The following is a 24,524-nucleotide window of genomic DNA, read 5'->3' as shown; positions in this document are numbered from 1 at the left end:
TCTAAGCCAGGAGTCGCTCCGTTGCTTAGTCATCCTTGACCCAGGACGTATGCTCCTTGAAACAAGATCGCCAGCTGACAAGCCAGAAGCAGCCTCGAAAAATTTCGTGCCAAATGTGAGTTTCAGCGTGAACCTGCGTAAGTCAAGTGGTAGATACGCCGGCTCACAGGTGTGCATGATGCTTTAAGAAATGCTCAGTTCTTTAGCACCATGTCGACGCTAATGCTGCGTTTAAGGCAGGTAAAGGCCGGCAAAGATAAATTGCATGGCAGGCTGTAAGCCGCTTCACAACCAGCCAGTACTGACTCGCTAGGTGCAAATAATCAATTATGCCTGCGGAGGCGATTCTTACCAACCGTCTTGATGCTCAGAGCGAGTTCAAACTGGAAGGCGATTGCAGACATTGTTCTGCATAACAGTCATCTGCGTTTTTGTTCATCTTTTGACTGTTTCTTATCCCTTTCAGTGCCTGCCTTGTTTTCGACGTAACTTCAAGTTTGTTTGATTAGTTTGCTATAAATACAGCCCTTGCCGAACGTCGCATTTACTCTTAGCTAATTGCTACTGCTTATCTCTGCTGTACATATATCGCCGTCAGATTAAAAAAGTATTTCTACCAGCTTCCAGAGGGAGTATTGTGGACAGCGTGCAACGTACTACTTGTGGTATGTGAAAACGAATAGCTGTTTGAACGACTGTGCTGGGAGCGACGGCGTCGCTATGGAAAATATATTGTAAGCGGAAAAGCCTTGTGCGGCGGAAACGCTTTACGGGAGGCGCAGCATGATTCTACAGATTTTTTTAGTGCTTAACGTGTTGAGTGAGGTTTGTACTTCGCTAAACATTGTTGAAATGCATTGGCAGTGTGTCTTGAAAAGCCTGCTCTACAAGATGAACCGCGCACAATGCAGAAGCTGACGCGCTACAAAGTTTAGAGCCATTCCTACCATATCCGTCTGAAATAGGTGATGTCATGCCGTGTCTTGATCGGCGCGTGAGTCTTACGAGCACGCGAAACAAAACCAAAGCTCTAGAAAAAACAAGAAAGTACTTTAGGAAGGTCAGTTTCGTGTGGAGCACAGTAACCTTACATTGGTGCCATGTGCAACACTTTGGGAGGCGGCTTCAAATTTATGCCAGTCCTCGATTGCTCGGACGAGCTCACCTGAGGGACTCTATATCCTCTAGATCATAATGAATTTTTCCAGAAGCGTTTCGAAACACATTTGGTCCAATTTGTATGTCAAAACTATGGCCCCTCATGGGATGATATTCAGTCATAGCCCAGTCGGCCTTAAATACATATGGAAAACAAAACAAAACGGTACAACATTCGGGACACGCGAGCTCATATATGCATCCTGTCTTTTTGATACTCATGGCGTGCCATGACTCGATCTTTGAATGCATTGAATGGCTTCCTCAAATTGCTGCAATGCTTAGAGCATGACAACAACGGCTATCTTGCATCTTGGAAACAACGATGAGTTCTTTGCGACTAGTCTACAGAACTGTGTCCGCGCCCCGTGATTTGTGTATGCTTTTTTGGAATGCAGCAATTAATCCCGCACAGTGCGGAATTGCCCCTTTATCGTATTTTACAGAGCAAGAGTGTGCGCAGTCTTCAAAAAAATTCTTTTCTAATCTGGTTTCTTCAGATGGAGCGGGAGTCGGCTTCCTCCGGAAAGGCTGCTAGCCCAAATCTTCTTAGTCGTTATCTGCTGTTGTTGAGCAGTACACAAGTATGCTTTCAAACATGACCTCAATCGATCGGTGCCAGTGTGTGCCTCCGGAGCTACCAGGCAGCCGAATCTGAATCGGGTTACAATATATCGGTGTGCGAGAATGCTAAAGATCGTTCCTGCATCAAAAGGAGCAATGTTGGCTGCGAGTTACCGAACCAGAGCATTTGAAGAACTCCCAGCTGGAAAAACGTTATTACTGTTCCATACAAAGTCTACTGCCAAAATCATGCATACACAGCGGACGATTTTCCTGCTCATGCAGTGAGATATGTTTTACCGATTTGTGTCAAAGTTATGGATATGATCGATTGTGTCGGATTTTTCCTAATATTTCGGCAGCTGCTGCAGACGTACGGCAGGGCGTCTCTTGGCTATATGTTCTGTCCTTATACTAATGCGCGATAAATATGAATGTGCAACGCTTCTCTATCTCTGCACACATTTCTCATACTCTCATGCAATCTTTCACGGTATTCGTCCAGCGGGCAATGCTTTCCTGGTAAGGGACAAACGTGCCGGCAATATACGTATTTTGGATTTCTGAAACTGCGAAAGCGACGGACATTTCAGATGCAACCCAAACTTCTACTCTCATGGCATATCATGGCTTTGGCTGATAGATCGTATCATGTTATGTTAGCATCGACAATCTTAATAACTACATGGGTTGTGGGCATCCAGTCACACTATACAGCTACATGATTCCACAAACAAAGTTGCCATCTAATGCGATACATACATGAGACGCAATCAAAAGAAAAGTTCAGGCGCCGTTGGTTCGCTTGGCCACCATTTTATTCTGCTCAATGCGTTGAATTAAGAGCTAGGCTTATGTCTTGTGGAATCAGAGCGTCTTCCCTTTTCACGCCAAGACGTCATATTTGTAAGCATCATGGGCATGTTGCGGGAACGTAGTATCAAGCATCAGTCATAAAAACTATCGTTCGATGGACTGCTTTGCCTTCGGTTCACAAGGTTTTCTGTTTCTGCACTCTGGTCAGCGCGGCATTACAAATTATGTATAAGGCTGCCTGTGACTAAGATTCTGCTATATAGTGAAAATCTCTGAGCCTATCAACTGCATATGTAATTTGTTCGGTTGGTTGCACTACTAGCAGCGGCTAGTGTTTACAGTTTGAGTGCTTCTTAGTCTGTAAGTGTGCACGATGTTGCAGAAGAAACAAGTGGGCAGCCGAACTTATCACTATGTTTGCGCTCGTAGTCTGATGGTCTTGAGCAGCGTATGTGGGTGTACCCTTGCATGCAGGGGCAGGCATACTATCTGCTCTTAAGACATTACCTGCTTTTGAGAGCAGACAGTATGGAAAGGTGGAGCGATCTACTTACTGTGAACTTACCTTCTTGCATTTCAGTGATAGACCTTCAATGTGAGGCGTCAGTATTTGGGACTATTGTCCTAGAGACGCCATGCTGTGAATTTATTTCCACGGTACACAGCGGAGCTTGCATAATGCGCACTTGTTCTTAATGCGACCTTAATGGGGCAGTGTCATGGCAATGTCAGGTCTAGCGAGAATTTGAAGCGGACCATTTGTTCGCTGGAGCTGCACTTGGAGTTGAAGTTATGTGCCATCGATGCGCCATTGAACGCCGAAAAACGGCGCTTGCTTAGTCATTCTGGCTTTTTGATGCTTTTTAAAGTGTAAATCTTACATTGTGAAGTTGACTCAAGGCACTTCCTTTCGTAGCACCTTTAAAAGGCGCAACTTGCCTGTTTGAAATTTGTTTTAGATATTGCGTTTCTGTTTTGGCAGGAGATTCTATGCAGCGGCATCGTAAGCAAAAGACTCTGCTCCATTCTCAATATCATCCATTGTACGTGTGCACGGGTTTTAGGGAGGTGGCATCCATGGTTGCAGCAGCGCCAACTACTGGCTTTCGCCGCTCTAGGCCGATGAGAGCAAATGCGTTGCTGCATTATGAGGCTGCACTGGTTGCACTCAAGAGGTTCCCCGGCAGTGTTCGGCTATCTAGACCGCTTGCATTGCTACGCAACTAATTTTAATGGCCGCGAACACTGAAAGGTATCGAATTTACCACCTATTATCCTGAAAAGTTTGGTTTCACTTGATGCTCACTGCGTTCCTTCACACGGACATGTGGCTCTGTTATTGCAGCCCACGAGACTTTGCATTTGTGTTTAAAGTAAAATATCTGCATTACTTGATGCTGGAAAGATATCTGCGTATTTATACGGCGCGTATTCTTGTCCTAACTGATAACGCTTTTTTCAGACAGTTGCTCTGTTCTTCGGAGTTTGTGCAGAAACATCGAGTTGCTTTTCCGAGGTTCGGAGCTGAGAGATTTCCAGAGATTTCCATATCGTCCATAAAGCCCGTCTTAACTGCAAATGAAAACCTATTTATTGACGTTGTTCGGCGTCCCAACCGCGACGCGGTGGCAGCGCCTACTTTTTCTTGTACTTGGATACCTTACTAGTCTTAATTCGCGCGACAAGCTTTCCGTACTATCGTCCCCATGGACAAAACGAAGTAAACCCCTGAAATAAATCCTCTTCGTGTATGGCACGGAGCTTGTGAGCGTTTGGCATGTTTATATATCTAATAATGATTGTATTTTCACGCTCGCGGGATGTTGAAGAGTCAGCACAATGCAGGGATACGAACGCGCTCTGATCAATGTAGATAGCGAAGCGTTTGCACGTTCACGTAGTCACACAGCTAAAGATGAACGAAGCACTTGATAGTCCGTCAAGGGATACGACCCCTCACGCAGCCCACTTGCTACTTTTGTGTGAAGGTGGCGGCGTACTCGTTGAAATGTAGCCGCAAAATGCTGATTCGCTCTGCTAACGGGGAGTAATCTGGACAGGCGGCAAGCTTGCTGGCCAACCAGAAGTCCCCGAACACTTGACACCGCGATGGGATTATCTTCTTCGGGATGTTTATGAAGCTGAACAGAGCTTTATCGTTCGTTTCGCATGCATAGAATTCAGAGTATAGCTAATATAGTGCGCTGATGATGTAGGACACGCGCAGCACATTGATATTTGCAGGTTCGCATGAGAGCACTAGGAGATCAGCGTTTGACAACGGGCGTAGTACTAGCTGGCTCAGAGCCTATTTGACAGATTTTGAGTCAGGCATCGGTCACTCTTGAACTCTTGCACATGGGGAGCACTGGCTCTCATGAGTGCGACAGCACACAGGTGTCCAATCCGAGCCACACTAGCAACTCAATGTAGTGTTGCTGGCCAAATATTGTAGATCCCTTTCGATTCTGCAGGAGGTATGAGGAAGTGGTCCAACTTTTTTGGTGACTGCATTTTGGATCTACTTTGTAGACGTTCCAATGGCGTTTTTATCTGACGCACAGAATATGAAGTAATTGATGAGGCTCTTCCCATGCCAGAAGCTGGTATTGGCGTGCGTGGCCTTGAATAACTATTTCGCAGGACGTATGCTGTGAAACGTGATATTTCGCCTACTGCGTAGCTTCCCACAACAGCACACTACTTTTGAAGCAAGCGTTTACAAGCTTAGGAATTAAGTAACGGCGGCGCTCTTTAGTGTTGCTGCTCCTGCAGTGAACTGTTGCGCAGAAGAGCAGCGGCGTGATTCTTTCTAAGTTCTTTGCGTAGCTGGTGCGTTGTTAGACCCACGCGAAATTTAAAAAAAAAATGCGATCCTGCCTCTGAGCAGTAAATTGCATGCGGGCTATGTAAAGTCGTGGTACGTCGTTCTGCAGCTCGTTTGCACTACCTAATTAGAAATGCATCGGATATCACTAGCGAACTGACTGAATGTAAATTATTAAGGTATTTGAAGATCTGCTATATTCTTGCTGCACGCAACGGCAGAGCATGTTTTGTGGCTATTTACACATTTTGCTGATCATTGGTGTTTGTTTGGGGTCCTTCAAGTGGCCGCTTGGTTGCTTGGGTGTATGCATGTTTCAAGTCCGATGATGGTTTGTTAGCGGGCCGCGTGGGAAATGAGCAATCTTAGAGCTCGTCGTTTCTTTGATGAAAACGCATTAAAAATGTGCAGGAAGTGTGTTGAAGGCTTTGTACGGGCTTGTGAAATCAACGTTGTGCCATTACATGTGCGGTCCTGCAAATGAAACAGTGGTTATTCCCGAGTCATGCAGGATGTGAGGTGCTGAACGATATTGGTTATAAACTACTCAGATACTTAGAGCTAGACCATCTTTCAGTGTAATAACTGAAACCAAAAGCTGATGTGCTTTTGCTCCAGCCGTAGTTAGGCATTGCTGTGATAGGAAACGCGAGGCTCTCAGATCGTCAATGTGTGTGCTGTATTAAATACGGCGAAGCAGGAGATAATGTAGGAGTATTATTAAGAGGTTTTCAAAAAATTGAGGTTAGACGTAGAATGGTATTAGCAAGTTTCATGCAACGCAAGATGAAAGTTGCCTCTCAGGGAACAACACATTTATCACAGTAAGATGTGTATAGTGCATATATGCTCACTGCATTCAGGCTTGGGTTGACGACAGTTGCCTCCTGTTAACGCAGCGATGGCCTTTCTTTAGCTTTTTACTTCTGTACTAACATCTTCTGCGATATAGTTGGTACGGGCCATCCACATCCAGCTTTAAACGTGTACTGAAGAATGTTTTGCCTTTCTAGGCTTTGATATCGAAAAGTATGCTTTAGCGAAAAGACCTTGAATTTAGCGAGCAGTTGATTTCAGAGGCCCGTTAGGAATGCTTGAACGCACTTCCAGACTGTGAGGGAGGCAGCAAAAATTCGAATTTGAATGCATGACGAGCAGGTGTCGTTGCGTATGCGTAGCTTCATTGGCGCTTCTTCAAAACAAATTTGCAATTTTCAAAGACGTAGTGTTTTATGTCAAGGAGGTATGTGCGGCGCTATACATGCACACAAATGCATGGTTAATATCGAAATATTGGTGGAAGCATGCCTTGCGAGGCGACAAGCAATGAAGCGCAGTCTCGTTTATTTCGTTGGGATGAGCATGACTTGCGCCTTTATTTTAAATAAAGAAACACTGTCCATGCGGCTGCTGTTTGTGTACTGCATTTTAGATAGTGGAAAATACGCTTGCATGAGCTGCGCATTATACGCCGTCGCGCCGTATTCTGCGTGTTGGATCATGCATCGTGGGCGTTGCTGTACATGCACGCAAATGCACGGTAGTTCTGGAAATGTCGCAGAAAGTATGCCCTGCTAAGCGGCAAACAATGAAGCTTAGTCTTGCTCATTTCATTGAGCTAAACATGAGATGCGCCTTTATTGTAAACCATAAAGTATAGCTCATGCGGCTGCTGCTTGTGCAGTTAGCCAGTGTTACTTTTCATGAGGTGTGCACTGAACCAGTGCATATGCGGATATGTGGCGCTTGCACTTCTATTTTCGTGCAAAAATGCATGCACGTAAATTGTGCAGAGTTTTATAAAAGTTTCGTCATGTGAACATAAGAATGTCCAGCTACACTTTTGATGAGCCGCAAGTATTGCCGTATGAATGCTCAAGTTGTTGGCACATCATTGGCTTTCCTCCCGTGGCAGTATGTAAGTTTTGTAGCGCCAGCTGACGCTAATAGCAAAATATGCACGGCAATGTTTGTTTTCCGTTTTCACATGTGCGGCCATGATAGTGGCATTGCTGCAGGGTTCGCCCCTGCGTGTGCCCACGCTAGAGGCATTGCTGCTATTCATCGAAACTTCAAGAATGCCTAAGCCTTGACTATGCCTCTGCAGCAATTGTGCTGACCATCTGTCAACATAACAGCACTGCAAGTGAGTTCAATTAATTAGCGGATGGGGCTTCGTAATCATACAGAATTTTTTCAGAAGCGACCATGAGTATTGATGCATTTACCCATTTGCATATCGTAAACATGTGCCACTGCATCATTTTACGTCAAACAAGTGAGATAGTGAAATATAGATTGTGAGTATGGGAAACATCAAACGTAGGGGGACATTGCTCCCTGATGAACGTCTGCAGTTTCAGGGGCAAGGTACTCGATTATCAAAACGAGTTCAAATATGATGCTTGAACATACCTTTTTTCAAGCCAAAAAACCTTTACGTTCATAGCAAGATGAGCGTTATCTGGTACAATGCGAATAAAAGTTGTTTGGAAGTGGCTCTGCATGCATGCGAAGATATGAAAGCGTACAGCAGCTGTTCAAGAAACTGTCCGAATAGAGAGCTTTCTTCCACACAGTGGAAGCTAAGTTAAATTTAGCGGGGGCCTTCAGGCTACAAAAGCTAATCAAGAATCATTACTGCAGAAGCAGCTGCTATTTCTAGGGAGTGGGTCTCTTGCGAATATGCCTATGAAACGCATAGGACTTAGCAGACGATCACAAGAAGCCCCTTTAAATCATATGCTATGTGGTTTTCGAACTTCGGAGCTTTAGATTTCTCCTATACCTTCAAGGCGACGGCCTAATTGCACGATATGGGCACCATTGCAATTTTGTGGCGACATAACGTTTTTTCGGGACGATCTGGAGACTGTGGGCCATGCAGAATGGCACTTTGCAGCATCATAATTGCTTTTCTCCATAAGCACAGCGTCAAGTACTACATGCGCTTCCACGCACCAGATTGGTGAAAATGCGCAGATCATATTTTCAAGCGAATGAGCAAGATTACGTGAAACATGACTCGTCAATAGTTTTCCAAGGCAGCATTTCCAAATTATTTGAAAATAGACGCATAAAAAATAATTGTTGAATTTCTTTAAAGCTACATGGTCTTTACCTTTAAGCATCGCGAGGTAGGTTGTGCGTCTCTTCCATTGCATTGAGGATCCTGAGGGCATTACATAGAGCTCGCTCTTTTGTTTCGATATAGCGTAACAAATCGGTGTTTTACACTTCAACTGAGCATGGTAGAAGACCAGTACACAACCACTTTAGAATCCAGGCTTTGCCTTCGCAGATATATGCCACGTAAACGCACCCAAAGCCAGTTTATATGCGATGGCGTCCACACATGCAAGATTCCTTAATAGAACGCGTTACTCATGCGTTTTTTGTTGTGACAAGCGGCTTTGGGTCATGCTTGATTTTATCTTAGAAGAGATGATGGCGGTAATGTCAATACATAGCTTGTAAGAAAGCCAATAGCGGGGAAAGCAAATGGACTAGTGCCACAAGTATTCCACACAGTTGATACAGACGGCTTCACCGAGTGCGTTGCCTTATGTCCATTGTATCTTCTATAAGGATCATGTTTGTACCGAAATAACTTACAGATCATTTACAGATCAATTTTCATGTGCTTGGCTTCATTTAGGTATCGTCCTTTTCTTTATGCGCCCAGATTTCCAGCAAGTTGCAACTGTACACAGCATTATGAGCAAAATCCACACGTGCTTTATACGTGGCATCTTGCCTTTTGCTTCGGCGAAATTGCAGCATTATAGGGTGGAACGTACCCTACTGCGCGTGGTCCGTTTCTTCCAGAGGTGTGTCATGTACGGTTCATGTGTAATGGTTTACGGAATGCCTTTTTTGCAAGAGTACACCTCTACGACATGCTTCCTTGAGCGTAGAAGCTCTCTCACAGCTCCGTCACAGCCCCTCCATTGTACGTAGCATAATGTCGTTGAGCGGCTGTTAACGTGCGTCTTCATGCCGAGGAAGAGTCTTACAAACTGCTAGAGTCTTCAAAAAATATATGTATGCATTCCTCTATTCTAAAACTTGTATGCGTCTCGTAGTACGCAGATATTCATCTTTTTCTATTGGGACATTTGGTAGAGCGATTGAGCATTAAACATTCGCCATGAGCGTCAGTTGATTCTTGCATTTGGAGGTGCTATCGGGTGCTGCACTCACTAGTAGATTGCCTAACACTAGCATCAGTAGAAACTGCGCGGCAAACAATTTTAGCGCCCGAACTATTAGGATATGGCTTCTCTTTCACAGAAACTGAACTACAACCGAACAATTGGTGAACTTCAGGACGTGTGTCAAGCACACTTGGTTATCATTGGTGCATTTAGATTTTATACGAATAAACGGAATGTGCGTCCTACTGTGGAGACGGATTATCTGCACAGTGCAACAGCCTGACGATTGTGCACATGCGCTTGGCATTTCAATGGTTAGCGAGTTATGTGAGAAAACATAGTTTGCAGATAGCTGTTATGGAAATGCCAAACTGCTTATATGTTTCAAAGCGACGCAGCGTAGTTCGTATCGCATTCCTCTGGTAGGAGCGGCCCAAAGTAGTGGCGTTTAAACATAGCAAACACTTGTAACGAATTGTCTGTATACTGGCGCTGCGCTTGGTTCGGGATTTCCGTACTGCGGACGTCTTGCTGCTTCATTGAGCCCAGGAACACGAGGTGCGCTAAATGTTCCTGGGGTGTTGATGAATGTAAAAACATAATTCCCGCACTATGCGTTTGACGCGACGCGCGCCTCTTGTCTACAGCCAACAAAAACGCACAAAGACAAAAGCGGTTTGAATTATTTGATCCGGCTAAGGAAAAAAATTGTGCAGCAACCCTGCAAGCAGGAGCGCTAGCTCGAATTCCAGTATTATGCACAACACTTGTGCAAAGATTCCACGTAGGTGACGTTCGCCGTTGCTGCAGCCTCCTCTGCTGCCGTTCATGCATTTTGCTGATGCGAAAACGTGCGTAGCTGCATTGTGAGGGCTATAGACCTGCTTGAGAGTGAAATCCTGTACGGCTCTCAACTGCGCAGCTAATTTGTTCGGTTGGCCTCACAATCAGTAACATCTGTGATAGCTAGTGATTACAGTATGCATTTTCTGTCAGAGTGCGTGCTTTAGCGAGCATTAGTGAAAACAGTTAGACAGTTAACTCTATTGCAGTGTGTTTACGTACGCTGTCAGACGCTCTAGGGTGCCATTAGTGCATTTAGATTTTACACGAATGAACAGGAAGTGCGTCCTGCTGAGGCGGATTATGTGCACAGTGCAACAGCCTGACGATTGTGCACATGCGTCTGGCATTCCCGTGTTACGTGTGAAACAATAGTTTGCATATAGCTGTTATGGAAGCGCCAAACTGCTGATATATTTCAAAGCGACGCAGCGTAGTTTGTATCGCATTCCTCTGGTAGGAGTGGCCCAAAGCAGTGACGTTAAAACATAGCAAACACTTGTACCGAATTGTCTGTATAGTAGAGCAGCGCGTGGTTCGGGATTTCCGTACTGCGGACGTCTTGCTGCTTCATTGAGCCCAGGAACACGAGGTGCGCTAAATGTTCCTGGGGTGTTGATGAATGTAAAAACATAATTCCCGCACTATGCGTTTGACGCGACGCGCGCCTCTTGTCTACAGCCAAAAAAAACGGAGAAAGACAAAAGCGGTTTGAATTATTTGATCCGGCTAAGGAAAAAAATTGTGCAGCAACCCTGCAAGCAGGAGCGCTAGCTCGAATTCCAGTATTATGCACAACACTTGTGTAAAGATTCCACGTAGGTGGCGTTCGCTGTTGCTGCAGCCTCCTCTGCTGCCGTTCATGCATTTTGCTGATGCGAAAACGTGCGTAGCTGCATTGTGAGGGCTATGGACCTGCTTGAGAGTGAAATCCTGTACGGCTCTCAACTGCACAGCTAATTTGTTCGGTGGGCTTCACTATCAATGATACCAGTGTTGGTTTGTGATTCCAGTATGAATTTTCGCTAGAGTTGGTGCTTTAGCGAGCATTAGTGAATGCAGCTAGAGAGGTAAATCTATTTCAGCGTGCTTGCATACGCTGGGAAGCGCTCTTGGGTATCATTAGCGCATTTAGATTTTATACCAATGAACAGCACGTGCGTCCTGCTGTGTAGACGGATTATGTGCACAGTGAAACACCCTGGCGATCGTGCACATGCGTTTGGTACTCCAGTGGTTCGCGGGTTATTTGAAGGAACCATAGTTTGCAGATAACTGTTATGGAAATGCCAAACTACTGATATATTTCAAAGCGACGCAACGTAGTTCGTATCGCATTCCTCTGGTAGGAGTTGCCCAAAGTAGTGGCGTTAAAACATAGCAAACACTTGTACCGAATTGTCTGTATCGTAGAGCAGCGCGTGGTTCGGGATTTGAATGCTGCGGACACCTTGCTGCTTCATTGAGCCCACAAACACGAGGTGCGCTAAATGTTCCTGGGGTGTTGATGAATGTAAAAACATAATTCCCGCACTATGCGTTTGACGCGACGCGCGCCTCTTGTCTACAGCCAACAAAAACGCACAAAGACAAAAGCGGTTTGAATTATTTGATCCGGCTAAGGAAAAAAATTGTGCAGCAACCCTGCAAGCAGGAGCGCTAGCTCGAATTCCAGTATTATGCACAACACTTGTGCAAAGATTCCACGTAGGTGACGTTCGCCGTTGCTGCAGCCTCCTCTGCTGCCGTTCATGCATTTTGCTGATGCGAAAACGTGCGTAGCTGCATTGTGAGGGCTATAGACCTGCTTGAGAGTGAAATCCTGTACGGCTCTCAACTGCACAGCTAATTTGTTCGGTTGGCCTCACAATCAGTAACATCTGTGATAGCCAGTGATTACAGTATGCATTTTCTGTCAGAGTGCGTGCTTTAGCGAGCATTAGTGAAAACAGTTAGACAGTTAACTCTATTGCAGTGTGTTTACGTACGCTGTCAGACGCTCTAGGGTGCCATTAGTGCATTTAGATTTTACACGAATGAACAGGATGTGCGTCCTGCTGAGGCGGATTATGTGCACAGTGCAACAGCCTGACGATTGTGCACATGCGTTTGGCATTCCCGTGTTACGTGTGAAACAATAGTTTGCATATAGCTGTTATGGAAGCGCCAAACTGCTGATATATTTCAAAGCGACGCAGCGTAGTTTGTATCGCATTCCTCTGGTAGGAGTGGCCCAAAGTAGTGGCGTTTAAACATAGCAAACACTTGTAACGAATTGTCTGTATACTGGCGCTGCACTTCGCTCGAGATTTGCGTGCTGCGGACGCCTTGCTGCTTCATTGAGCCCAGGAACACGAGGTGCGCTAAATGTTCCTGGGGTGTTGATGAATGTAAAAACATAATTCCCGCACTATGCGTTTGACGCGACGCGCGCCTCTTGTCTACAGCCAACAAAAACGGAGAAAGACAAAAGCGGTTTGAATTATTTGATCCGGCTAAGGAAAAAAATTGTACAGCAACCCTGCAAGCAGGAGCGCTAGCTCGAATTCCAGTATTATGCACAACGCTTGTGCAAAGATTCCACGTAGGTGGCGTTCGCTGTTGCTGCAGCCTCCTCTGCTGCCGTTCATGCATTTTGCTGATGCGAAAACGTGCGTAGCGGAATTGTGAGGCTCCATGGGTTGCAAGCAAAATATTGAGTTCCAGCCTCCCGCTTGTTTTGCTCGCAGTCACTGTTGCTTGACTGAGTAGACGCGCAGTCAACGACAAAAGGTCAAACTCTATATTAGGCGCCGTGGTGGGATCAAGGCCTAAGTGGAGTTGCCCGTTTCGCGTAATCCCGCCTCCTGATAAATATCTTCTGCGTCGGTAATGCAGCCCCCGGGACTCTGAGTCAGGACTCAAACTTGAAGAACTGCAGTATTTGTTGCTGCGACAATGGGTACGTATTTATGAATTACGTACTCCTGTCCTTAGTGGATGAAGCTTCTTTATAGTATGGTCTTTATTTTTTCGACTTCGCACGCAAATTCCAAGGCGCCTTTATTTCAGCACAATTCAAGGATACGAACAAATTCTAAACAGTACCACAGTTTTGCATGGCATGCAAAGGGAACAATTTCGTAAGCAGGCGCATAGTTCCTGCCGGGTCTGACATTCGACTCATTTATCGAGTAATGAAGCTTCTCACGAGCCCGCAGCACTATCGGATTCCACAGATGGCTTGATACGAGGAAGGAAGAGTTTCCATGAATAGTCTAGCTTGTATTCACTAAGTGGATCAACTTTGGATAAGAAACAAGGTTGTTGTTCGAGCCAGATTCTCCAAACAGCAGTCACTGCTTTAGTATATGATCTGCGATATACAGAGCGTATTGGTATTACTGGTGTAGAAGAAAGTATTGCGATGTTGGCTGTTTACCAGTGAGATTGACTGCTTAGCACTATCTGACTCAGAGGTTGTGCAACAAACTTCGAGTTATACGCCTTTCATTCTTGCATTCTAGCACATACGGGTAATCGGGAATCAGGAGTGCGGCAGAAGCGAGCGGGTTACCAACTTATGGCTGCAAAGCATTTTAAGGGAAAGCCTTAGCCGTATACTGTGGATAATTTGTAATCTACAGAGAGTGAGACGAGCTTTTCCTAAATATTAGATTAGTGCGGAGAATACTGACAGCGTATTTCGTATTCCGTGGACTGATAATGGTTTGCAGTGGTTTTTTTATGTGATACACTGCAGCCAAGCTAGTAAAAAAAGCGCTCCCCATGCCGCCTGCTGATATTGGCTTACCCAGCTTCCCCAGCACCCGTCTCCATTTTAAACAATAGCTCAGAGACTTGGATTCTGGCACTGACTAATGGCGTAGCTCATTCGAATATCTTCTCCTCAAGCGGGCCGCTGAGCAGAACAGCAGCAATTTGTTGGTGCGCTGTCTGACTCACAGGATATGGATACAAGTTTGAAGACAAGAACCTGGTATTATGCAACAGACTGTATGCTTTGAGAAATGACGTAAAGTCTCATCTTTCAGCGTTTTTGCGAGTCTTCAAGCATTTTCAGAGTCTCCAACACGTGGCATTTTACCAATTGATTGACTACATGTAGGTCATTCAAGCAGCTGTAGATATGCAATTTTCTCGATATGCAGCTGCACAGTATGATTTTGCCTCATTTCTGCTCATTTCAGATCACAAGTGTTTGCGTCTGGTAAATGCTGTGGATGCTAGGCAGACGATATAAAGCGGGAAAGGCGCACAACAGATAATTTATATGCTGATTATTTTCCTGAACGAAGTGCATTTTCGATATGTAGAAAGTGCGTTGGAAGGTAGCAACGACTTACGAAAGCGAAGTCCGGTCCCTCGTTTAGATTACGCAATTGTAACACTCATTATATGTGGTTGATGCAGGGCGTAAGACGCCTTTTTTGTTATCGAGTTCTTGGTTAGTCTAAGGGACTCGCTGCAAGACTCTCGCTACCAATTTTCGGAAGCATTAAAATTCACTTTGCTGACGAAGTGCCAGATAAGGACCCCATCGTTTTGCCTGGAAACTGTAGTGTTTTGACAATACGAAAAGGCGTCTGTGTTAGCAATGCCTAATCTTAGTCACAGAAGATTCATATTTTCTGTCAACATCGGCAATGACTGTAGCCATGATTGGCTGTCGACTTTCTAGAAAGTATGTAGCACGCTCTTTTTCATATGCCAAAAGTACATTGATGTGTTGCTTCTTGAACATCGCCGTACACCAGGACCTATTTAGCTATATCATTTCTTCTGAAGGCATACGCAAGCCTTTGGCGCATTGATTATGGACGGACTGGGCGTTTTTCTGTCATATTCTGGCTCATGCGGCGTGTTGTAGCCGCCACATCTCTTCTCTGGAAAATTCCAAGCTGTGAGATGTTCAAGGTATCGAGAACTAGACTCTGCAGCAGAGCCTACTTCGCAGCCAGAAATAGGCGACTGTGAGCTTCGAATTAAAAATGCTGTCCACGTGGCAGCTTAGACAAGCGAGGGCTTGCCGCAGCTCCACTGCAGAACCTTCTCCTTATGCCAGCAACACGTTCGTTTTCCAGTATTTACTGCAGCTTCAAAAGATGTTGCCAATTTCATTTGTGGTTTGTGGTAAGCAGTAAATGTGTAAAACATTGTCATCTCACAATCTGCTTAGCACATCGCGGCGTGACCTGCGTTGTCAGCCTTATACTTTGATGCAAGCCGCATTAAAGTACAAGGCTGGCAACGCCAGCCAGAACAGAAAGAAACCGCTGTGTTTTTCGTATTATGCACACTAGACGACAATGATCACATACAAGCAGCCCCTCTTATGGAGCAATGAAGCTTTCCCAGCAAGATAACGCATCATTCATTTTTGCGCCCTTGTGCACGTCAGACACAATCCATCGTCAGCCAAACACCAGCTGGTAAGCTGCGTAAAATATGGTTATTACTGCTGTGTTGTCCTCCGTACAGGCTGCTCGCTTGTGGCCTACTGAAATATAGCTCAGTCATGATGACAACAAATTCACAAAGTATTTGTCGGTACAATTAGAACTCTTGTATGTTCGACAGTACGCACTCTGAGAGCGATAACACTACTGAGTAGTATCACTTCTTTGCATTCCATGAAGGTCACGTCGCAAATAATTGCAAGTGCCTTAAGCTCTGCTGGTAGCTGTAATAAATCGCTGGCTTCTTGAGAAGCTTGAAGTTGTCACAATAACTGTCTGTAAACGGGAAAAATGTCGAAGCGTACAAGCTGTGGCCTCGGCAAGCAAGAGACGCTACTCACTAATGTTTCCTTGAAAATGCACCAAACAAAGCATGCAACAAAGGTCAATGGATGCACAGGAAGTACGCTTTGAACCAGCGTGCTTCCCAGGATTGCGCAATGAACATATAAGAGGCTTATTGAAGCGTTGTGGCCCACAATGCTTACCTTGGTGGCGAAAAGCTCTTCAGTGTGAAGGTGCGTATTCGAGGATAGTTGTGTGTCTATATTGCAGCAAGTGCGCCGCGTGGGAAATAGGCGAATGCTGTGTTGTCTATCTGCATGCCAAGGGCTATACCGTCTTTACTTAGATTGTTGCTGATATTGCAAGCGATGTAAAAATGAGAAGAAAAACGGTATTTGAGAAGGATCCTAAAAGAGATACATTAACGCCACCTGTACGAGCCAGACTGTGAGTAGAAGATTTTGAGCATGAAGTTTCGACTGTACCTATTGCGGCTAGCCTGAAGCTCATACCATTCGAAAGATGTCATTCGTCAGCCAGGCGTTGCTCAGCTGAGGCACCATCCTGGCAGGATACATTTTGCTGCTTATAGTGCTAATATTCAAGAATGGAGGGCACGGAAATCCTTTTAGGCAGTTCTGTGTCTAGAATTCCGGCTGGGGCTCCTATGCCAATGTCCTTCATTGTTGGTGACTTAAAGCTGGTGAGCTAATCCTGTGTGCGGCAAGTTACAAAATCAAAAATCGATAATCGCTCAACCAGCTTGTAAGACATCCCACAGCTGTGGACATGCTACGCAAAACAACAATGCAAAGATGCAGAGTAAACCGAGAGCGTCTCTCAAGAATATTCGCAACAGCGTCGAAGGTTGCGTTCAGGCGCACTAAGTATTTTTGGCAGCTGCAATATCTCACATTTAACTGCTTAGTATGTGCGTATTGTGAAGTTAATTTGCATCAGAGCTTGCAAATCGTGGCAGCCTGTTTGAAGTCACAACTTATTGGTGCAGAGCTCACATTTCGTACTGTCTTTTTTTAGACACTTCAAGCTGTGCCTGTGCATGTTACCAGAAAGTACGACCACTTACTGCGCAAGATGCGAAGTTCAGGAGTACAAGGCAGTGCGAAATTTGAGATTACAAGGCCACTTGCGTAAGTGGCTCGTCGATATTATTTTCAATCTGCGATATCTCAATTGCGCAAAACCGCTGGTGAAAATCGATCTGCTATTATTTAGAATTATGTAGCTCAGCTTCACTTTTTGTGTATTGCATTCATGACTTAGCGTTTTGCGTGAAACAGGCAAGTTTCATCCCCGCAAGAACGCAGCAAGCCTTACATGACTAAAATGTTTTCCGAGAGCACAACACTTCACACGCAAGCGCTGTTGTATGTTTGTTTGCAAGTACGATTCGAGCTGACGTGTGTTACAAAGTCTGGCAGGTTGATTTGTGATGACATATAAACGCTCCAAAAACAAATTACTGTTACCTGCCCCTAACCCTTTTTAGTATGTGAGCACAGCGAATCGGATTTGAGCAATAATTGCTGATTCCAGAGTGTTCTGCTTGTCAATACGGGTTTTGCTAGCAGCGTAGGCTGCTTTACTACGTAAGTACTGGAGACTGGGAACACGGATATGTGCTTTTGCTTGGCATGCGAAGTTGTGACATGCCAAGATATATTGAGGAAAAGGAAACGCTGCGGTTTCTTGTTTCCGGCTTTAGGCACATATGTGCAACTGCGACGTTGAAAAAGGCAGTTCTGGAGATCTCATTCTCTGTGTGCCATCATGTATCCGTACCAAGAATTGTAAAGCTTAACACTTTGGGATGGACACAACTCCCTGAATTTTAATAACACAAATTACGAGAATTGTGGTTCGATAAAAAACAGGGAGTGGGCATAAGGAGTGGGAAAGCGTGCCACTAGAGAAGGCAAATATTGATATGCACGAAACGTAGCTGCGATATAATTTGTCTTGAAACGCAGTCAAGAATAATCTTACTTCCTATCGCAGGACTGCCACACAAACTGAATCTTTGTTTACGAAGTAATTTCTTGAGGGCGGTAAATTTTGACTGCAGCAAACATAGGATGTATCGTTCACGAAGAAAATCGCTTTCCTTTATCTTCCTGCTAACTTGAACGTCGCGTGCTCTTCAACCCGTGGATTTCGGCCTCTTCTTTTGATGAGGGCATACGTTTGATTATGCTCTGCCATTGCTCATAAATTGCGGCGGTTTCAGATGAACTCTGAATGTAAACAAAAGTCACTGAAACAGACCTGCCTTCAGTAGACTTGCGCTCAAAAGTCATATTCGATTCCCAGAAAGTCCGCATGCCCTGCCTCTTCTTTGTCAGCTGCTCTTGTGATAATCCGTTCAAGTTCATTGCTGCCCAAAGCCTTCGCAGCAAGCCCATTAGGTTGTTTTGGTGTTACAACTCTTATGAGCGAGCATGTGGAAAACAGTTTAATCTGTGGAGAGTGATTCTTGGGCGAGTCTGTTTGATAAAAACAGGATGTGAGTTGCACAAAACAGGTGGAACGGATCCCGCTGACCTTGAGTTGCTCTCGAGGAGCATCAAAATAGCAGCTTTCTTGCGTGCAAATGACTGGTATTCGCTTGTCTTTTTATGCTTTTATGTGCGCCCCAACTGTCAGTATGCTGTACATATAGAGAAGGTGCAGTGTTATTTCTACAAAACGTCACGTGTTTATCGCTGCTTGCATGGCTGTACTTCATGCTGACGTGTTCGTTGGATATCGCAGATTTGTGCGCTCATGGCGCAAACATTTAATGAGATATCCTGAGGTATTCATTAGTTAGTGTGTCTCTCAACATAGAAAGTTTCTTTCGGTGCCGAAGGCATTTGCCTACGCGTTGGTACAGCAATTTCACTTAATTGAGCACTTCTGCTCATCCTAACGCGGCAGACATTAGCATCACGGCTTCGATTTCGCACTGACACTAGTCACTGCGAAATCGAAGCCGTGATGCAGGCTACGCCTCCCCACTCCGAACACATTTTGCTTCATGTTGCCTGATTTATGTTACTGTAGCATAGCGAGTAGCAAGAAAACACAACAACATTTAGTTCGTCTTATTCCCATGTTGTTGGGGTTTAACATTCAATAATACACCACCAGCAAGTGAGGCCAAACACTGCTAGGCAAAATGAACCACAACGCACTATGAATGAAGTCACTACGAAAGGTCTTATCACTAAATCGCATAAAAAACAGCAAGTATGCAAAGCCTTACACATAAGTGAAAAACGCTTTAGATATGCCCACGCGGTGAACGTTGTGACAAGCTTTCCGGCTCACTGCAAACACAGGGGAGATCATATGCTCCCACTGTTTTCATCTCTCCAGAGTGGGGCCAAATTGAAAAGTATCTTGGCATGATCATTGTGCCTTGGCCAGTTAGAAAACGTGCTGCATTTATCCAGCCTGAATGAAACCCAGAAGGGTAGTGTTCCATCACTTTGTTGCATCAAGCCTTAAGTGGGCGTTAAAAGAGGTATGGCCATACGTCCTGAAAATCGCAAAACACTCAGGATGGAGGACCCTTTCCAATATACAGTGGGTACGTCTGCACGCCATTTCCTCCCGTTAGCGTTTGCAAGAGGATGCCTTCAAGACAATGACTAAAGGCGCTTACGTGTATCCCGAAGCGTCGCTTTGGGCAGGCATTTTGAATGTTTCGTCGAACAAGCTCGATATGAATGGTGCATCAAGGTCTGAAACGCTGCATCTTCTTCTCGAAATCCCATGCTCTGCATTTGCCTTAGCTGGCTACTGAGACGGCTGCACGCTTTGCAATACCTCTGCGACTGGGAACGATGACTTTGCAATGTCCTCGGGACACATCAGGGTACCGCGTCTTCTGTCTGATGATTGATGGCTCTTATCTCATGTTCCATACTTGATATGCGTTTCCCGCCATACAGCTGCTAGTGTTTCCGTTGCTGATGGCTTCACCACATCAGATAACTCCCAGAACTCTACGAACCTGTAAAATCTGATTTTTTCCCTCATCGGCAGGCGTGCACATCTGGCTTCTCTCAGACGCGGCAAGCTTTTGTGGATTTGCATGATGGCCCATTTCTGTGGTTGTCTCGGTTTGACAGCTAGAATAATGTGAAGTTACTTCCCTAACCAGTCAACCAGTCTTCACCATGAAATGCGCATTAGTGGATCTCGAAACGAACATCAAGCCGCGTTGTCAACCACAGATTTGCAGTGGAGAGTCGGTTGCACTGGACAGCATGCACCGCTCGGTTTGCATGCATTTATATCTTTATTTGTACTCGAGCTAGTCATGTTGCCACAAAACGTCAAAACCACAGCTTTGCGTTTGCTTGCCGTGCGGTTCCTAGGCTTTCCAGCCCACAGTACCATGCCCGCACTGCGGCGAAGACTTGTGCATCATGCCAACGCTGCGGCGAATAATTTTTGTCTTCGATACGTTGTCGCTCCTGTAGGGTACAGGTATCGGCAGGACAGGCTTTGATTATCCGAAGAAATTAGAATTTAGCGTCCAATGCCACGCACCCAGATGATGAGACCGAGGAATGCTGGACCGAAAATTGCACTTTGTGCTATGAATGAAGTCAGCACTTTGGGTGTATATCACTGAATGACACCATCGCCAACAACTCTGAGAAGCTTTTAACGTGCAGACACGAAATGCGTTGTGACGAGCATTCTGTTCTAATACAAAGACAGGGGCGATTATACGCTCCCGTTTCTTCCATCTCTTCAGATTGGGACACTAATTTGGAGGGATGTTGTGGACTTCGCCAACTTAAGAAGCATCTTGACATGATCGTTGTGGCTTGGCCAGTTACGTAACTTGTTGCATTTATCCAGCCTGAATGAACCCCAGAAGTGTAGTGTTCCATCACTTTGTCGCATCAAGCCTTAAGTGGGCGTTAAAAGAGGTATGGCCATACGTCCTGAAAATCGCAAAACACTCAGGATGGAGGACCCTTTCCAATATACAGTGGGTACGTCTGCACGCCATTACCTCCCGTCAGCGTTTGCAAGAGGATGTTTTCAAGTCAATGATCAATGGCGCTTACGTGTATCCCGAAGCGTCGCTTTGGGCAGGCATTTTGAATGTTTCGTCGAACAAGCTCGATGTGAATGGTGCATCAAGGTCTGAAACGCTGCATCATCTTCTCGAAATCCCATGCTCTGCATTTGCCTTAGCTGGCTACTGAGACGGCTGCACGCTTTGCAATACCTCTGCGACTGGGAACGATGACTTTGCAATGTCCTCGGGACACATCAGGGTACCGCGTCTTCTGTCTGTAATTGATGGCTCTTATCTCATGTTCCATACTTGATATGCGTTTCCCGCCATACAGCTGCTAGTGTTTCCGTTGCTGATGGGTTCACCACATCAGATCACTCCCAGAACTCTACGAGCCTGTAAAATCTGAATCTTTTCCTCGTCGTCAGGCATGCACATCTGGCTTCTCTTAGACGCGGCAAGCTTTTGTGGATTTGCATGATGGCCCATTTCTGTGGTTGTCTCGGTTTGACAGCTAGAATAATGTGAAGTTACCTCCCTAACCAGTCTACCAGTCTTCACCATGAAATGCGCATTAGTGGATCTCGAAACGAACATCAAGCCGCGTTGTCAACCACAGATTTGCAGTGGAGAGTCGGTTGCACTGGACAGCGAGCACCGCTCGGTTTGCATGCATTTATATCTTTATTTGTACCCGAACTAGTCATGTTGCCACAAAACGTCAAAACCACAGCTTCGCGTTTGCTTGCCGTGCGGTTCCTAGGCTTTCCAGCCCACAGTACCATGCCCGCACTGCGGCGAAGACTTGTGCATCATGCCAGCGCTGCGGCGAATAATTTTTGTCTTCGATACGTTGTCGCTCCTGTACGGTATCCGATCGGCTCCAAAACATCTATCTCGAATAAATTAGAATTTAACCCCCAATACCACGCACCCAGATGATGAGTCCGAGGAATGCTGGACCAAAAATTGCACTTTGTGCTATGAATGAAGTCAGCACTTTTGGTGTATATCACTGAATGACACCATCGCCAACAACTCTGAGAAGCTTTTAACATGCAGACACGAAATGCGTTGTGACGAGCATCCTGTTCTAATACAAACACAGGGGCGATTCTACGCTCCCGTTTCTTCCATCTCTTCAGATTGGGACACTAATTTGGAGGGATGTTGTGGACTTCGCCAACTTAAGAAGCATCTTGACATGATCGTTGTGGCTTGGCCAGTTAGGAAACTTGCTGCATTTATCTAGCCTGAATTAACCCCAGAAGTGTAGTGTTCCATCACTTTGTCGCATCAAGTTTTAAGTGGGCGTTGAAAGAGGTATAGCCATACGTGCTGAAAATCGCAAAACACTCAGGATGGAGGACCCTTTCCAAAATACAGAAGGTACGTCTACACGCTTTTAACCCTGTCAGCGGTTGCAAGAGGATGCCTTCAAGACAATGATCAAAGGCGTTTTCTTGTATCCCAAAGCGTTGCTTTGGGCAGGCATTTTGAGTGTGTCTAAAAGCAAGCTCGATATGAATGGTGCATCAAGGTCTGAAACGCTGCATCTTCTTCTCGAAATCCCATGCTCTGCATTTGCCTTAGCTGGCTACTGAGACGGCTGCACGCTTTGCAATACCTCTGCGACTGGGAACGATGACTTTGGATCCTCGGGACACATCAGGGTACCGCGTCTTCTGTCTGTAATTGATGGCTCTTATCTCATGTTCCATACTTAATATGCGTTTCCCGCCATACAGCTGCTAGTGTTTCCGTTGCTGATGGGTTCACCACATCAGATAACTCCCAGAACTCTACGAACCTGTAAAATCTGAATCTTTTCCTCGTCGGCAGGCGTGCACATCTGGCTTCTCTCAGATGCGGCAAGCGTTTGTGGATTTGCATGATGGCCCATTTCTGTGGCTGTCTCGGTTTGACAGCTAGAATAATGTGAAGTTACTTCCCCTAACCAGTCTACCAGTCTTCACCATGAAATGCGCATTAGTGGATCTCGAAACGAACATCAAGCCGCGTTGTCAACCATAGATTTGCAGTGGAGAGTCGGTTGCACTGGACAGCGAGCACCGCTCGGTTTGCATGCATTTATATCTTTATTTGTACCCGAGCTAGTCATGTTGCCACAAAACGTCAAAACCACAGCTTCGCGTTTGCTTGCCGTGCGGTTCCTAGGCTTTCCAGCCCACAGTACCATGCCCGCACTTCGGCGAATAATTTTTGTCTCCGATATGTTGTCGCTCCTGTAGGGTACAGGTATAGGCAGGACAGGCTTTGATTATCCGATCGGCTCCAAAACAAGTATCGCGAAGAAATTGGAATTTAGCCTCCGATGCCACGCACCCAGATGATGAGACCGAGGAATGCTGGACCGAAAATTGCACTTCGTGCTATGAATGAAGTCAGCACTTTGGGTGTGTATCACTGAATGTCACGATGCAGACACGAGATGCGTTGTGACGAGCGTTCTGTTCTAATACAAACACAGGGGCGATTCTACGCTCCCGTTTCTTCCATCTCTTCAGATTGGGACACTAATTTGGAGGGATGTTGTGGACTTCGCCAACTTAAGAAGCATCTTGACATGGTCATTGTCCCTTGGCCAGTTAGGAAACTTGCTGCATTTATCTAGCCTGAATGAACCCGAGAAGGGTAGTGTTCCATCACTTTGTCGCATCAAGCCTTAAGTGGGCGTTGAAAGTGGTGTAACCACACGAGCTGAGAATTGCGAAATACTCAGGATGGAGGAGCCTTTCCAAAATACAGGAGGTAAGTCTGCACGCCTTTCTCCCTGTCAGCGTTCGCAAGAGGGTGCCTTCAAGACAATGACTAACGGCCCTTTCTTGTATCCCGAAGCGTCGCTTTGGGCAGGCATTTTGAATGTTTCGTCGAACGAGCTCGATATGAAGGGCATCAAGGTCTGAAACGCCGCATCTTCTCCTCGGAATCCAATGCTCTGCATTTGCCTTAGCTGGCTACTGGGACGGCTGCACGTTCAGCAGCAAGTCTGCCGTTGAATATGATGACTTTGCAATGCCCTTGAGACACATCACGGTGCCGCGTATCTTGTCGGATAGTTGGTAGGTTGTTCTTATTTCATGTTTCATAGTTGATAGTTCTCCTATCATACAGCTTCTAGCGTTTCCGTTGATGATCTCTTCAGTATATCAGATAACTCCCAGAGCTCTGAGAGGTGTTCAAAGTCTGGCCTTTTTCGTCGATAGGAGCTGTGCGGAGCTAGCACCCTTCATACGCTTCACGCTTCTATGACTTTTTTGATGGCCCATCCTAATGGTAAATTGACCGTAACGGTTGGAACGGTACATCCGACACAGAGAACAGGCTATGGATTTTCCCCATATCATTAT

General features: G+C 45.5%; 1 protein-coding gene across 1 annotated transcript; it reads left to right on the top strand.

The window, feature by feature from the left end:
- Positions 1–23,844: 23,844 nt before the first annotated feature.
- ETH_00018430 (uncharacterized protein) lies at positions 23,845–24,080 on the top strand (the record flags this gene model as incomplete). The annotated part of the gene is made up of 1 exon (XM_013377873.1): positions 23,845–24,080. A coding segment is annotated over one exon (236 nt), but the record flags the coding sequence as incomplete, so codon positions are not given.
- Between the last annotated feature and the right edge of the window lie 444 nt (positions 24,081–24,524).

Source organism: Eimeria tenella, genomic scaffold (genome assembly GCF_000499545.2).
Source record: "Eimeria tenella Houghton genomic scaffold, Eth_scaff65, whole genome shotgun sequence".
NCBI lineage: Eukaryota > Apicomplexa > Conoidasida > Eucoccidiorida > Eimeriidae > Eimeria > Eimeria tenella.
The sequence above is the reverse complement of the archived record's forward strand: the minus strand, read 5'-3'. Positions and strand labels throughout refer to the sequence as shown.